Source organism: Mustela erminea, chromosome 6, assembly GCF_009829155.1.
Source record: "Mustela erminea isolate mMusErm1 chromosome 6, mMusErm1.Pri, whole genome shotgun sequence".
In the NCBI taxonomy this organism is placed as follows: Eukaryota; Metazoa; Chordata; class Mammalia; order Carnivora; family Mustelidae; genus Mustela; species Mustela erminea.
Window position 1 is genome coordinate 72,987,354 of NC_045619.1, and position 15,050 is coordinate 73,002,403.

Below are 15,050 nucleotides of genomic sequence, written 5' to 3' on the forward strand. Positions count from 1 at the left end.
TGCCTGCCATTCTGTCTGCCTGTGCTCGCTCGTTCTCCCTCTCTCTCTCTGACAAATAAAATCTTTAAAAAAAAAAATGAAATATAAGCAGCTGAGTTAGGGCAGGGAAATGTGTTGTGTGGGTTGGAGTAGCTGGGGACCTGAGAGGAGAGGTCTTAGAGAATAGGGAAATTCAATAAAATGAAGTAGAATTGTTGAGCAGTGTTAAGTTTGATGTTTGTGTTCCTGAAATAAAACCAGTCTGCTGACTTGTGTGACTTTTATTTTTCCCCTAGAAAACTTCAGTTGCTCCTGTGCGGAGAAGGAGATTCTTAAAATCAGCCATACTTGGGGTTTGTCAGGTGAGTGCCATGGCTGTCACAGGTGAAGGGTGATGATGGAGTGGGGTGGAGATTTTGTCCAATAATTCATTTTTTCAAGAGAAATTAAGATGATAGATAGCTCATGTAAATCTTGTCTCTGGTAATCTCCATTACATTATATTCTCAGAAGGCTTAATACTGGGTATCCAAAAGTAGAGACTCTGTAGTCCGAAAAAAGTCAGAAAATAAAAGTCACACAAGTCAGCAGACTGGTTTTATTTCAGGAACACAAACATCAAACTTTTGACTCCCTCCATCTAAATAGGTAGTTCAAAGATGATTTTCCAGGCTTCAGTTTTCTTCTGTGCCAGCAGAGAAGAGAGAGGAAAAAAGTAACCCCAGGTTACTCAAAAAGGTCATTTGTCTTCCTACCCATAGGCTCTATATTGGTCCTCCAGGGTTGCCCTAATGTAACAGACTGGGTGGCTTAAACAACAAATTTGTTTCTCACAGTTTTAGTCTGGAAGTCCCAGATCAAGGTGTTTGGTTTCTCCTGAGTCCTCTCAGCTTGTAGTCAGCCGCCTCTGTGTGATCTCACATGGTCTTTCCTCTGTGTGTGTCTGCCTGATGTCTCTGTTAAAAGGACATTAGTCCTATTGGATTAGGGGCCTAGCCTTATCACCTCACTTAAATGTAATGACCTGCCTGAAGGCCCTGTCTCCAAATATAGTCACATTGAGGGTTAGGGTTTTAGCATAATGAATTTGCGGTGGAACGACACAATTCACTTCATAACTGGCCTCTCACTGCAAGTAGGAATAAGAACTAAGGGGAATGTATTAGGCATCATTAACTCCAGTGTAAGTGCCACTTTGCATTAATGCATCTTCTTGATCAGTTGTATTACTATTTCTGTTTTAAGTAAACTGCCCCTGATTCAAACTCATGACCCTTAAATCAAGAGTCTAATGCTATGCTGACTGAAGCAGCCAGGTGCCCCCAGTCAGTTGCATTAAGGCAGCTTTCTTGGTAGAAGGCATGTGAGGAATATGCGGATCTGATTTTTCTTCTTTATTAGCCAGCATAATAATAATTACATCCTAACTTTCAGATGTAGAGTCAGTTATTCCTCAGTTGCGATGCCTTCCTTAATGCCCATCACATAGTTAACCCTGTTCCCCCACCCTCCTCCTCTCCAAACCCTGAGTTTGCTTCCTAGAGTTAAGAGCTTCTCATGATTTATCTCCCTCTGACTTCTTCTCACTGAGTTTTTCTGGGATCTGTTTTTAATCCAGAAGCATATATGCCTTCTTCGGTTTTGTTTTTCTTCTTAAGGAGAACACTACGATGCATAAATTAATAGATCTCTAAGATCTGTAGATTGTTTTGGGTTTTCTACATAACCTCTGCATCATAGTTTCTATGTTTTCCTTCCTGATTCTTAAAATTTTCGAGGATCTCCAGTACAGTGATGAATAGAAAGGGAAATAGTGATGTGTTGGTTTTGTTGTCAGTCTGAATTTTGAAAGCTACCATGTATCAAATTTAAGGAAATTTCTGTTGTTGGTTTGATAGTTTTCTTCAAATGAATGAATGTTGAATTTTATCAAGTTCTTGTATGTGTTGAAATGAACTTGGAATTTTAAAAATTATTGTCATTATTACTTTAATTTTCAAATGACATTTGTATTTCCGAAATAATTCCAATTTGATCATGATAGGTTATTTTCATATGTCACTCTTTTTGGTTTGCTAACATTTTATTTAGGATTTTTGCATTTGTGTTTCTGCGAGAGATTAGCTTCTTAATTTTCCTTTTCATCTTTTGGATGATAGTGTCAGTGAATGAGCTCTGAAGTGCTCTCCTTTATCCTTTGTTATTTTGGATTATTTCTTTCATAAATGATTGTTAGAATACTCCAGCAAAGCCATATGGGTCTGGCATTTTCTTTGTGAAAAGATACTTAATTTTGTGATATTTTTCATGGCTAGGTGTATTTTTTTGAAGAATTTCTCTATTCCATCTAAATTTGAAATATATTGGAATAGAATTTTTCAGAATAATAATGTTATTTTAAATCTATAGGGTCTAATGGTAGTCTCTATTCCCAATATTGTACTTTTTAAATAGAGATTGATTGATTGTAAAGATAGAGTAAGTGGGTGCATGCAAGCTGGGCTAGAGGCAGAGAAAGAGAGGGAGAAAGAGAATCCACAAGCAGACTCTTCAGCTGAGCAGGGAGCCAGATGTGGGGCTTACAACCCTGAGATGATGACCTGAACTGGAAACAAGAGTTGGCCACTTAACCAACTGAGGTGCCCACCCCACTCCAACCCCCCACCGCTGCCAGTATTGCACTTTAAAAATGTCATGATCAGTATTGTCAGAGGCTTAACTGATTTTTATTCTTTTTAAAGAATTACCTGTGACTTGCTGAATCTCTGTATTTGCATATGCATTCATTATTTTGTTTATTTCAATCATCATTTTTTTCCCTGAATTAACTTATTACTCTGCTTGTGATAAATGTGGGAATTATTTCCCAGTCATTTCATTTTATTTTATTTTAATTAATTTTTTAAAGATCTGAAGTAATTTCTGCAGCCATCGTGGGGCTCAGACTCAAAACTGTGAGATCGAGTCATAAGCCCTGCTAACTGAGCCAACCAAGCCCCCCTTCCAGTTTTCTTTTTAAAGTACATTTATTTATGCTATGAATTACCCTGAAGTGTTACATGAACATGAATGTAAGAGCAAGTTATGGCCTGAATTGTGTGTCCCTCTTTGCTTTTCATAGGTGGAAGCCTTAACCCCTGTTGTAACTATTTGAAGAGAAGGCCTTTAGGGAGGTAATTAAGGTTAAATGACATTACAAGGGTGGGGCTCTGACTCAGTAGGACTGGTATCCTAAGTAGAGGTAGAGACACCAGAGCACTTTTTCTATGTAAGTATAAAGTACATTCCTTATTTCTTAGTTATTTGGCAATTTCCTCGTTACTTCCCCCCCTATAATTTCTAGATTGATTCTACTGTAAATTAATCTGAATTACTATAACTCTTTGAAAATTGAGGTTTATCGCTCAGTTGGATGGTCATATTGGTAAAAGTTCCATGTGCGCTTGGAAGGAATGTCTGCATTGGGTAATCTATTAATGGCCTGCATTTGGGATGTACTATTAGTATGTTAAGTTTATTTAATTAGTATGTTAAGTTTGTTCATTTGTCTTCATTTATTATGGTTATAGATTTGACTTTTTAAATTTATCAATGTACTGTTGGTGAGTATAAAATTTAACCATTTTGGAAGGCAATTTGTCACTGTTTATTTTTAATGTCCTTTTACACACTGATCTCATTTCTAGGAATTTTCAGAAATAACCACAAATATAAAAGCAAAAATACGAGAATGGTTAGGGTAGTATAGTTAATAAGTGCAAAAACTTGAGAAAAACAAATAGAGGACTGTTTAAACTTAAGTCAGTAGAGAACTGGTTAAATGGGGATATACCCAGAAACTTTAATGTTAAACAGTGAAGTTAATACATTTATAGTGAAATGATAGAGGAATTCCAGGTATCGTAATGAAAATCAGACAAAAAGATAAGGTTTTCTTTATATGTTTGTTTTTGGTGTATAAAATTTCATGAAAGGAAATTTAACAATGAAACCCCTAGGGAGTTATAGACAGTGGACTTTTTGCCATGGGTTTGAACTTTGTGTTTGCTTCAGTGAGCGTGGGTTACTTAGAATAAAGAACCTATTAAAATAAATAATAGCAGAAAGTAATTGCCACATCAGTGTAACAAACAAAATACTTAACTGTATAATGTAGAATGAATTCCTGTAAAAACACCCCAGAAATCTTCTTGAGCTTTGACATAATTTTATATTGTATCCTCCTTTGCTCTTTTCTTTGTTTCTCTTCTCCAAGTTAAATATGAATTTTGGTCTAAGGTGTCTGGAATTATGATAGACATAGCATTGGTGTTAAGGTTACATAGCCACAATTCTAATAAAAGATCTTTATTTCCTACAGATTCCTGACATTCAAAGCAACTGCTAACACACTGCTGCTACATCAAATCAGCAATGAATTGGAATGCAAAACCAGAGAATGTCACCTCACCACCACAGTATCCTAAAAAGCAGTCATGTTTTTTGGAGCAGGCATTAATAAATACACTTAACACAACATCTCAAAGTTCTTTAAACTATCCTGGAAGTAACCAAGAATCATGTATTCTTGGTATTTCAAATCCAGTTTCACAGCCACTGCTAAATATCAGGAATTACACAACTCCTCAGCAGATCCCTTTTCCTGATATGCATAATGGGACACTTGTGGCCTCACAAACTTCAGTAGAACGAATCACATATGCAAATGTTAATGGATCCAAACAGCTAAATCACAATTTTCAAACGTCTTCAGGAGTTACCCAAAATGTATGGTTGAACTCACCAATGAGAAATCCTATGCTTTCTCATGCAGGTGCAACTATGTCCCATCAGACTGGTTTTGGAACTAATAAACCTAGTATACATGCACTACAGAATCAGTTTGTAACATCAGACTCCTATTCTGTGCAACTACAAATGATCCCTTCTAATTCTGCAAGAGTTCCTGTAACTTATCAGGGAGCCCCAGGACTTAACCCATCTTTATCAGAACGACAGGTTGATTGGACACCACAGTATACATCCAGTGGACTGACTTATCCAGATTACAGACCACTTTCAAAGCAATACAGTTACTCATCACGAAGCTTTTTGCCAGATCCTACTCCTCAGAAACAAACCTCTGTGCCATCAACATCATTGCATATTAAAAATGTTCACCCTCCAGATTCTCCACAGACTTTACAGTCAAAGCAGACTGCAGCCATACAGTCCTATCAATATGCAGTTACTCAAACTGACAAAAGACCTCCACCACCTCCTTATGATTGTAGATACGCAGGCCAGCCTTTGCAGAGTACTCAGCATGTTATTAAACAGGCTTCTGTGGACATTCCTCAGAGTCAAGAACTGCACTTACCTGAGATGAGGAAAGACTACTCCAGAAGCTTTCAACAGCATTGGCAAAACCTTAATGAAAATGTCAGCACAGTTGGAAATTCCTGTAACTTGAAAGTAAATACCAATGTCACTCAGCCTTTTAATGAACCTGTTAGATCTTCTGTGGATGGTGTTCAGGCCCTTGCTCAAAATAATCAAGAGAGAAGAAGAAACTGTGATCTAACTTCAAATCAAGTACTGGACACAAGTGCCACAAAAGAAAAGTTAGTGAGGGATATTAAAACATTAGTAGAAATAAAAAAGAAGTTCTCGGAACTTGCAAGGAAAATTAAAATTAATAAAAATCTTCTGATGGCAGCAGGTTGTATTAAAACAACTGATACCTCTTACAATGAATTAGCTCCAAATTCTGAATTATCTCTGAAACAAACTGCCCAAATCCAGTCTGGACCACAAGTGACCCTAGGGACTAAAGAGGATAAACCACGAACCATAACAGAATCTACAAAAGAAACAAATAGAACACACAATAGAATGAATTCCAACATTCAGGACCCAAACTGGGGAAATTGTAACCAAGTGAATTCTGTTCTTCTAAATTCTGTCTGTTCAGAAAAGTTGCCTATGCCAGACAAGTTACATGATTTAAAAGTTAGGACTTCTTTAAAGGCATCAACTGTTGAGATTACCCAGGCAACATTAAATAACACTCAGATTTCATCAGGAAATGTCAATGTTGAACTAAATGTGCCAACAAATTCTGAAACTACTAGTGTCCCTCAGTCTACATCCTTTGAGGAATATGTTTCAAAAAACCCAAATAAAAATACGCTAATTCTCAGTCTGCTTACATGTAGAGATCAACCTCAGGAGAAATTATTTAAAAATGCAAGTGAAACTATTCAGGGTTCTAAACCACATGGTTTTAAAATTAACCCAGATACTCCAATCACTGGTAACCAACCATCTTCGAAAACTATGGAAACTCCAAGTACTTGTAATCTAAATGCCAGGGTTTTAGACAACTCCTTTTTCCTCGAGCATAAATCCTCAAGTGGAATGCCTTCTGACAGTGACAAACGCTTTTCTGTGGAATTGCTAGCAACCTGTCTTTCTCTGTGGAAAAAGCCTTCAGAATCTACAGAGGAAAAACAGTATAATGAGACAAAAAACAGAACAGCAGTTGGAGTTTCAAAGCCTGTGGAAACCTGTGATAAGAGTCCATTTTCAGTTATAGGAAATTCTCATAAGAAGGTATACACCTCACAAGAAACAACTTTGTCAACAGTAGTACAGAATTACGAGTCTTCCAGTGCAGCTGTTACAAAGGGAACAGAACTTCAGGTTGCTGTGGTGTCTCCCTTAATTCTTTCAGATGTCAAAACATTGTCTGCCAAAGGAATAACACCTGAAGCTGTACCTGAAACACTGTATCCAGTTATTAAGGAAGGCAGTGTTTGTAGCTTACAAAATCAGCTGGCAGAAAATACAAGTGTTACTGCTGCTTTGAAAGCTAATCTTAATGAACCAGTTGCTGGTACCTCAACAGACACAAAGATGTTCTCACCAATTCAGAAGGAAGAGCAAAGTGAGTCAACTAATTCAGAAGACACACCTAAAAGCAATCAAGAGAAGCGTATCAAGTTAGAACCAGATACCCACTGTTCTGTGAGTGAACAGCAAGCCTCATACAAGTCAAGGAACACTGATACTGTTAGTGGTGATATGTTACATATTGACAATATTTGTTCTCTTGTTGAAGGTGATACATCTTACAATTCCCAAATAGCAAAGATATTTAACATGCCTCCTTTGGAAAGGGTTGAGCCACAGAAATCTCTACCTACTCAAGTGATTACCAAAGAACAACAAAAAGAACAAATAGACAGCCTCACTGAAAATAAAGACTTTCGTTTTCAAAATGATAATTTTTCACAGTGCACAGATGTTTCATGTAAAATAACTGATGAGGCAGAATCTCTGCAACCTCAAGAGTCATCTTCAGAGTATGTTAAAGTGGATAGTGGAATTCTAGAGGAGAATAACATGGACCATATCACTAAAAAAGAAAGCACAGCTAATGATATGTGTTCATTGTCAGCTATTCAGCAGGATAGTTGTCCTCAGGAAGTTGACATGTCTGGCAGTTACACTGCTCAAGATCCTCCAGGAAGTGAGATTCTCAGTGATAAAGCATCTGTCTTATACCTACATGATCAGCTATCAGAACTCTTAAAAGAATTTCCCTATGGTATTGAAGCTGTGAACACACATGAAGGTTCTGTGACCCAGCAAATAACAAACCAAATCTTGAAAGATCAAACTTGTGATAAAACTGGTTGCGACTCTAAGGACTCAGCAGACCAAATACAAATTATAATATTAAACTCAGAGCAAATGAGAGAATTATTTCCTGAACATGATGATCAACTCTGTGAGGTAGACAAGTTGATGGAACATCAGAAAGAACAACCTATAAAAAAAGGGAGCAGCCAGTGTGAGCCACAAGCAGATACAGATGGAAAGACCGAGGATACCTTAGATTCAGAGAAAGATGATGTCGGTTGCTGTGCATTGGGGTGGCTGTCTATGGTTTATGAAGGAGTACCCCAGTGTCAGTGTAGTTCCATCAACAATTCAATTTCAAAAGAAGAAGGGGAAAATCAGTGTTCTCCTTCAAAGATTAACAGTTGTGAACAAGAAGAAAGAACTTCTGATAGAAATGTACCTGTTGGGTGTAATAGTTCTCTAAATAACAGTCCGGAAATTCCTTCGACTTCTCCAGATACAAAAAAACATTCTTCTGAAATAGAGCAAGGCAAAAATAGAAATGATATGCCTAAAACAAAACATAAGTCAGTGAAGACACAAGAAGTATCAGGTCAGTTTTTATCTAAAGGTGATAAAAAACTAGATTCCATGCAAAGTCACAAAAGAAAAAGAAAATTGCAGTTTCATGAGGTAACTTTTAATACCAGTAATAAAATGACAAAATTTTCTCAAGAGAGCCTGCAACAGAAGCTCATGGCACAAAACTTACGTCCACTAAAACCAAAGGCAGGGTTTTTGACAAGTAAAAATAAAGATCTACGTATGAAGAGTGGTTCTTTGGTACAGTCACTATCCCCAGAGAAAATAAAATTGAAAGGTGGCTTAAGACAAAAAGTTTTGGAAAAAAGGAAGTTAGATGATGGGAGCATACTTGATTCAAAGATAAAGAAGAAGAAGAAATATGAACGGGAGCAGAATAAAAGTATGGGAGATAGTACCTTTAAATTATGTAATTTTTTGTCAGTTACAAATGAAAGAGCTAGGGTTAAAGAAAAAGCAGTATCACATGTTAAGTCCTCAGTTCCTAAGGATAGTTCATCTAAAATTAGTAGAGTTCTAACATCAAAGGAGTATTTGCAAAGGCAGAAGCACAAAGAAGCAGTGGGTAGCAGTGCATCAAAGAAAAGCTATGTGAGAAATGTACCATGTGATTCTCAATACATGAAGTCCAGTAAACTTCCCATGCAGGTTGGGAGTTGTGGGAAATCAAATGAGAGACCTAACAGCAGTGTACAGGCTTCTAAAGAATCCTTAAATATTCATTCAAGCCATGGTAAAAGCCTCAAGATTCACCATTCTGAGGAATCTAAAACATACGTTTCAAGAAGTGTTAAGGGTATAGTTGGTGGAAAGCAACCTGATAAAATGTGGATTGATAAAACCAAGTTAGACAAAACTTCAGGCAACATAAACAGTGAAGTGGAATTCAGTCAAATGTCTCCCCAGTCGAAGGATCAAAGGAAACTGTATCTGAACAGAGTTGCATTTAAATGTACTGAGCGTGAGAGCATTTGTCTCACAAAATTAGAGAGTTCACCCAGGAAGCTTCATAAAGAGAAGAGACTGGAAAATAAACCTCAGAGCCTCTTACCTGCCACAGAAAAACGAAACATGCTGGAATTTAAATTATGTCCAGATGGACTGATGAAGAATACAAATTCTGTTCATGACTGGAAGGATCTGCAGCCTTGTCCTAGGAAGGAGCAAGCACCTGTGCAAGGTCTAGTATGATTTTCTTCATCGTGTCTGGAACATTGTCAGGCATTATAGGTGAAAAAGTAGGTTAGCACTACTTAAGCCACATGGGTAGCTCGAAAAGACTTAAATGAATTTGCTGTTGCTTGGTATTTGTTTTTGTAAATCAGTGGATCATTTGGGCAGTATTTATCTCCCCCTTACTGTAAATTGTCCTCAATTTGTACTTCAGAGGTATATAAAATTGGAAGTTTGCCAAATACAAAATTTCCTTTTGCACCAAGAAGCCTATATTACGAAAAATGGTTTTTGCGCTAAGTTAGAAAAATGTTAACATACTATTTCAAGTATTCTGTTGATTGTCATTTGGGCTTGGAATTTCAAAGCCCTGTGAACTTGAAGATTTTGTCTGTCTAAATATGAGGAGATAATTGTTACATATTAGTGAAAACTTCTCATACATAGGGAAATGGCACAACTTACTATCGACTTTAAAGTAGTTGGTGACTGTGTTACCACAAAAAAGTGCAACTATGTAGTCTTTTCTTAAAATCTTGAAATGGGAGGACTGTGGAAGTAGTATTGTCCAGTATTAAGTTACCAAAGCCAGAACGTTAAGCATGACTGTCAGTTAGCTGCTGAGTAATAGAACTTTCAGTGTAGTGTCAGGAAGGAGAAAACAGGACTAATTTTTTATGATAGTAAGGAAACATTTAGGGGTTGTGGATATTACATATAAAACATTGTGCTTAGAAATTCAGATTGGAGAAGTAAATGATTTGAATGACAACCTTAATTTCTCCCGTGATGTTTAGATGGTATCTGTTGGGGCACATAAAATGACGATATAAATACAAGGTATCTTTTCTTGAAAGGAGATAGGGATGTATGATAAAAATCAGTATAAAATTCAGTTTGTAAAGTATTGGTGATTTCACTTGGCTATGTAAGTAGATCTTTGGGAACTGAGGCACGTGTAACAAGAACATTAAAAGTGGGTGGGGGCAATGGGAGTGACTTTTCTGTCTCATGAACCCTTAAGTACCTTGAGATTGGTTGATGTTCAGCCTAAGAGGGAGAAATACAATTCCATAGTGAAGATAAACTTTTGAAGCAATTTCTTTTCCATTTACGTGATACTCAGGCACTTGAAATGGAAGAGAGCATTTTTTTCAGGCTTCTTTCAGACTTGGATTATATGTGAATATATTATACCTTTTAATCTCTGTTTTATGCTTACATGATTTTCCTTCAATATAGTATTAAAAGATGAATAGCAATTTCTAGAGATCTGAAAATGAATATTTAGTTTCAGGAATAAAAAGTACTAAAGAAGACTGGTTAAGAGGTGTAACTGAGGAGAAAAGGATGCCAGAAGCCAGCCAAGAAATAGGTAAAATCATCATCTATATAAATTTTTATTTTGTTTATTGGGCACTTGGTTATGTAGAAGCTGGATTATAGTTATGAAACTTGTGACATTCGTTTTTTATCCATATTTTTAGTGATTAAATATTTGTGTGAATAATAGGAAGATATTTTCCCTTCCTTTTTGTTTTTTGGTTTTCTTTTTTTTAGATTTTGTTTGACAGACACAGCAAGAGAGGAAACACAAGCAGGGGGAGTGGAAGAGGGAGAAGCAGGCCCCCTGCTGAGCAGGGAGCCCTATATGTGGCTCGATCCCAGGAGCCTGAGATCATAACCTGAGCGGAAGGCAGATGCTTAACAGCTGAGCCACCCAGGCGCCCCTTCCATCGTTTCTGTCCTACTGTAGAGAAGGAAGAGGTTACCCGTTAATAAAAAGATGTTTCTTATCATGAGTTAAGAGGTTGGCATACTTTTTTTCCTGTAGGACTAGATAGTAAATACTAGGTTTTGCAGACCATAAGGTCTCCTAAATACTCGTCTCTGACACTAGTGAGAAAATGGCAGTAAAATAATAAGTGAAAGAGTATGGGCTGTGTTTCAACCATACTGGGCTAGAGGCTGGGCTTGGCCTACAGGCCATGTCATTGTTTGCCAGCCCCTGGGTTGGGTGATTTATAAGTTAATCCATTTAATTCTCAAATCCAGATAGGGTGTCCCCATTTTATCAGTGGAAGGTTAGATCATTGGACTGAAATTCCATGACTAGTAACTGAGTGGGCACTTGAAATTGGTCCCTTTTCAAAGTTAATTAAGTGTGGAATCTGAATTATTTTGATAAGACTGAGCCTACTAGTTAAAATTTATTTTTGCAGGGAAGGGATTTGGGCTGAGGATCAACCAGAAAAACCAGAACTTTCAGTATCTGATTTTAAGTAGTGGAATGAATGTGCTTGGTTTTTAGGGTTTTGCACTGAGAATTAGAAGCTAGGGTTCAGGAGTTTTAGCTTTGTTTTGGTTAATTGAATATGCAGAGACAGGGGTTTAGAATTCCTTGAAGACGGAGGGAAGCAGAATTTCCCCATAAGCAACAATTAGAAGCACATTTTTTTTTTCCTCTCATCTTAATTATTTTTTTATAATTTTTTTTATTTTTTTATAAACATTATTAGCCCCAGGGGTACAGGTCTGTGAATCGCCAGGTTTCTGAATCTCTCAGGTGAGTGCTGAGACTTCACAGCACTCACCATAACACATACCCTCCCTAATGTCTATAACCCCACCACCCTCGCCCTACCTCCCTCCCCCTGGAAGAAGCACATTTCTTAAAGGAGAGGAAGTTTGACAAAATTGAGAGAGCTTAAATACAATTTTTAGAAATTGCATCTATACATTAAAGGTGCATATAGGTAAACACTGAGTAGAATTGAAGACTCAAAGAAGGAAAAAATGCACATTTAATCAGAATAGGAAAACAGCTGAAAAGGGGGAAAATGAATTTTAAGAGTCCTGAGAGTAGAAAACACTTTCAGAGTTGGAACACAGGAATTTAAAAATGAGAAAATGAAAGTGGGCATGGAGATTGGGCAAGAAAGATCCTTGGAAATAGAGATATTACCTTGTAGATTAAGTGAGAGGCTTGATTGAAATCTGAACCTGAAAACACAGATGCCTGCACAGATTGACTAGAAAAGATATCCACAGATAGGATGAGCAATAAACTGAAGTAGAATAAACAATACCCAGAGTCATGATGAAAAAAAAAAATAAAGACTGGCGGACAAGCTCAAGGAGATCTGAAACGGTAGAGAAAAGCCAAGGTACAAGTCACAGCTCTGTCAAAAGTGTAAGATCAAATCACCAGGTTGTACCTGAAACTAATATAATACTGTATGTCAATTTAATTTCAGTTAAAAAGTAAAGGCAAATAAAATGCACCTGTAATTCAAAAAAGCTGGATCAGATTCAGGGAAAGTGTGAAAGAACAAATACCAAGATGAAGATGTGGACACTATGAACCAATGTGAAGAAAGATAAAAAAAAAATTGTCATGAACTCCCAAATAGATGCCAAGAAACTTTTTAGATAATTGTACATCTAAATTTGGTAGCAAAGATTGGAGTGTAGATGGAGCAGGTTGTGAAACTCAAGTCAGGATAAGGTTCAGAGAAGAGGAGCTGAGAGAATCCAGTGGAAATGATTTAGGGACACATCTTGGGTATCAGTATTACTGACATCATAAAGCTATTGAGAACATATAAGAATTTTGAATCATGTAAAGAACCAAAAGAACTAGAGCATCAGAAAAAGGTAAAATTGTACTGTATTCTAGAAAAGATTGGGCTTTCTAGAGTAGGAACGGACTTTTTTTTTTTTTTTTAAAGATTTTATTTACTTATTTGACTGACAGAGATCACAAGTAGGCAGAGGCAGGCAGAGAGAGAGAGAAGAAGAAGCAGGCTCCCTGCTGAGCAGAGAGCCCGATGTGGGGCTCGATCCCAGGACCCTGAGACCATGACCTGAGCCGAAAGCAGAGGCTTTAACCCACTGAGCCACCCAGGCGCCCCAGGAATGGACTTTTTAGAGCAGGAATGAAAACCGTGGGAATTCTGTATAGAGGGAATGGAGACTGAGAAATAAGAGGAACATCTAGAAATTCAAGAATTAGGAAAAACTGAACCCATCAAAAAGATAATGAGCTAATGCAATGCTGAGATGGTCTAACAAAACAGAAAAATGACAGACTTGTAAAGTGTAGCAAGGCCAGAATACTGTCTTTCCCATTCACTGGTTGAAACTGGCTCGTGTTCATGCTTTTTATGATAGTTGAGATAGTGGTTTAAAAGGTCACACATTTTGTGCAAATGATAGTAGAACAGAATAGCCCTGGGCTTGTGAAGATGGGATGAGAGTAGAAAATAGTCCCCACCAGAGAGGCAAGATCCCCTTTGTGCATAATTTATCATTCTGTAGGTAAAAATCCATAGTTTTTGTTTGTTTGGGCAGCAAAGTATATTGAATGATACAGTACAGAGCTTCTGCAGAGAGAGGGGACCGGAGAAGGTTGCCCAAAAAGCCAGTTTATCATACTCTTTGTTAGTGATATTTTATCCCAAAGAAGAATGCAGGTTTTCCTCTTCGTTTTAATTATATATTGGTCACTAATAGTAATAAATAAAATTTCTGTTTCCTTAGATAATGTTTTGGCTAATTCGAGACTCTCCAAGAGAACCTTCAGTGCAGATGGATTTGAGACACTACAAAATCCAGTAAAAGATTCAAAAGCAATGTTTCAAACCTACAAAAAGATGTATATGGAGAAGAGAAGCAGAAGCCTTGGTAGCAGTCCTTTAAAATAATTTTGAGGGTAATTTTTTGCCATTTTTTGTTCAGGGTATTTTGCTGGAAATGTTCAGAATTACCATGATAAAATCTCTCAAGAGAGTTTGGTTACCACTTAAGTTATGTATATCATTGAAATTACTTAATTAAAACAGCTTGAGGACCTTACCTGTGGGTACCAGGCATAAGAAATAGATGGTATTTTTCAGGGAAACTGCAAGGTATTGAATTTTGACATTATTGAACAAAGTTTACCATTGTTTATTTTGAAATGCTAATTATCCATCCTGAGGGAGGGCTGTTCTCAGTTAAGTACTTGTTTATTTTAGCTGGGACTGTAAATATGTTTTTATTTCTAAAGCTTATTAGCAATACTTATTTTTTTAAAATGCTCACTGTGAATGTCAGAGTATATTCTTAAGTATTTTATACCTAATTGTAAACTTTGTCAGAAGTCTTGTTTTGTACTTGTTAAGCTGGACATAATTTTTGGATAATGTTTAAACATTACTTTTCATACTTGAAATAAACATTTATTTTTAAAATATATATGTATGAAATTATAATGGTTTGTGTTTGATTTTCTACCCTCACAACAATGCACATCTTAGAAGGGTGTTTTAAAAAAGGAGAAATTTTAGTTAAGCTGTCAGGAGTAAATATTTTCAGGTTACATTCAGAAGAAGAGCAAACATTTTTCTAGGGTCAGGAAATGGCAAGAAAGCATGGAAAGCAAAATGTTTTTGGCTTTCACTTTATGGCTACTAGAAAAGTGTAGATTATTTTCATAAAATCTCAGTGCTACATGTACAGTTCCTATTAATTTAAAAAATACATTTCTGGGACTAGGGAGAAATGGGGAGTTCAGTGAGAGTATAGTTACAGTTTTGCTATTGTGTGGCTATTCTTAACACTATTGACCCTTAGGATAGTAACTTTTATGTGCATTTTATTACAAGTCTAAGAACTGTATTCTGAAGACTTCAGAAGACTGGGCT

The 15,050-nt window shown here is 36.7% G+C and overlaps 1 protein-coding gene across 6 annotated transcripts in view; it reads left to right on the plus strand.

The window, feature by feature from the left end:
- RESF1 (retroelement silencing factor 1) overlaps positions 1–14,601 on the plus strand; it is a 33,656-nt gene extending 19,055 nt beyond the window's left edge. For 4 of the 6 annotated variants that reach the window (XM_032349932.1, XM_032349935.1, XM_032349934.1 and 1 more), the window contains 4 exons: positions 276–341; positions 4,340–9,370; positions 10,655–10,738; positions 13,906–14,601. In XM_032349932.1, the coding sequence (XP_032205823.1) occupies positions 4,393–9,370; positions 10,655–10,738; positions 13,906–14,069 (5,226 nt within the window). In that variant the 5' untranslated portion in view covers positions 276–341; positions 4,340–4,392 and the 3' untranslated portion in view covers positions 14,070–14,601. Of the gene's footprint in view, positions 1–275; positions 342–3,100; positions 3,248–4,339; positions 10,739–13,905 lie in introns of those variants that run through there. The other 2 variants (XM_032349933.1, XM_032349936.1) reach the window with 2 other exon arrangements.
- Positions 14,602–15,050: the final 449 nt, after the last annotated feature.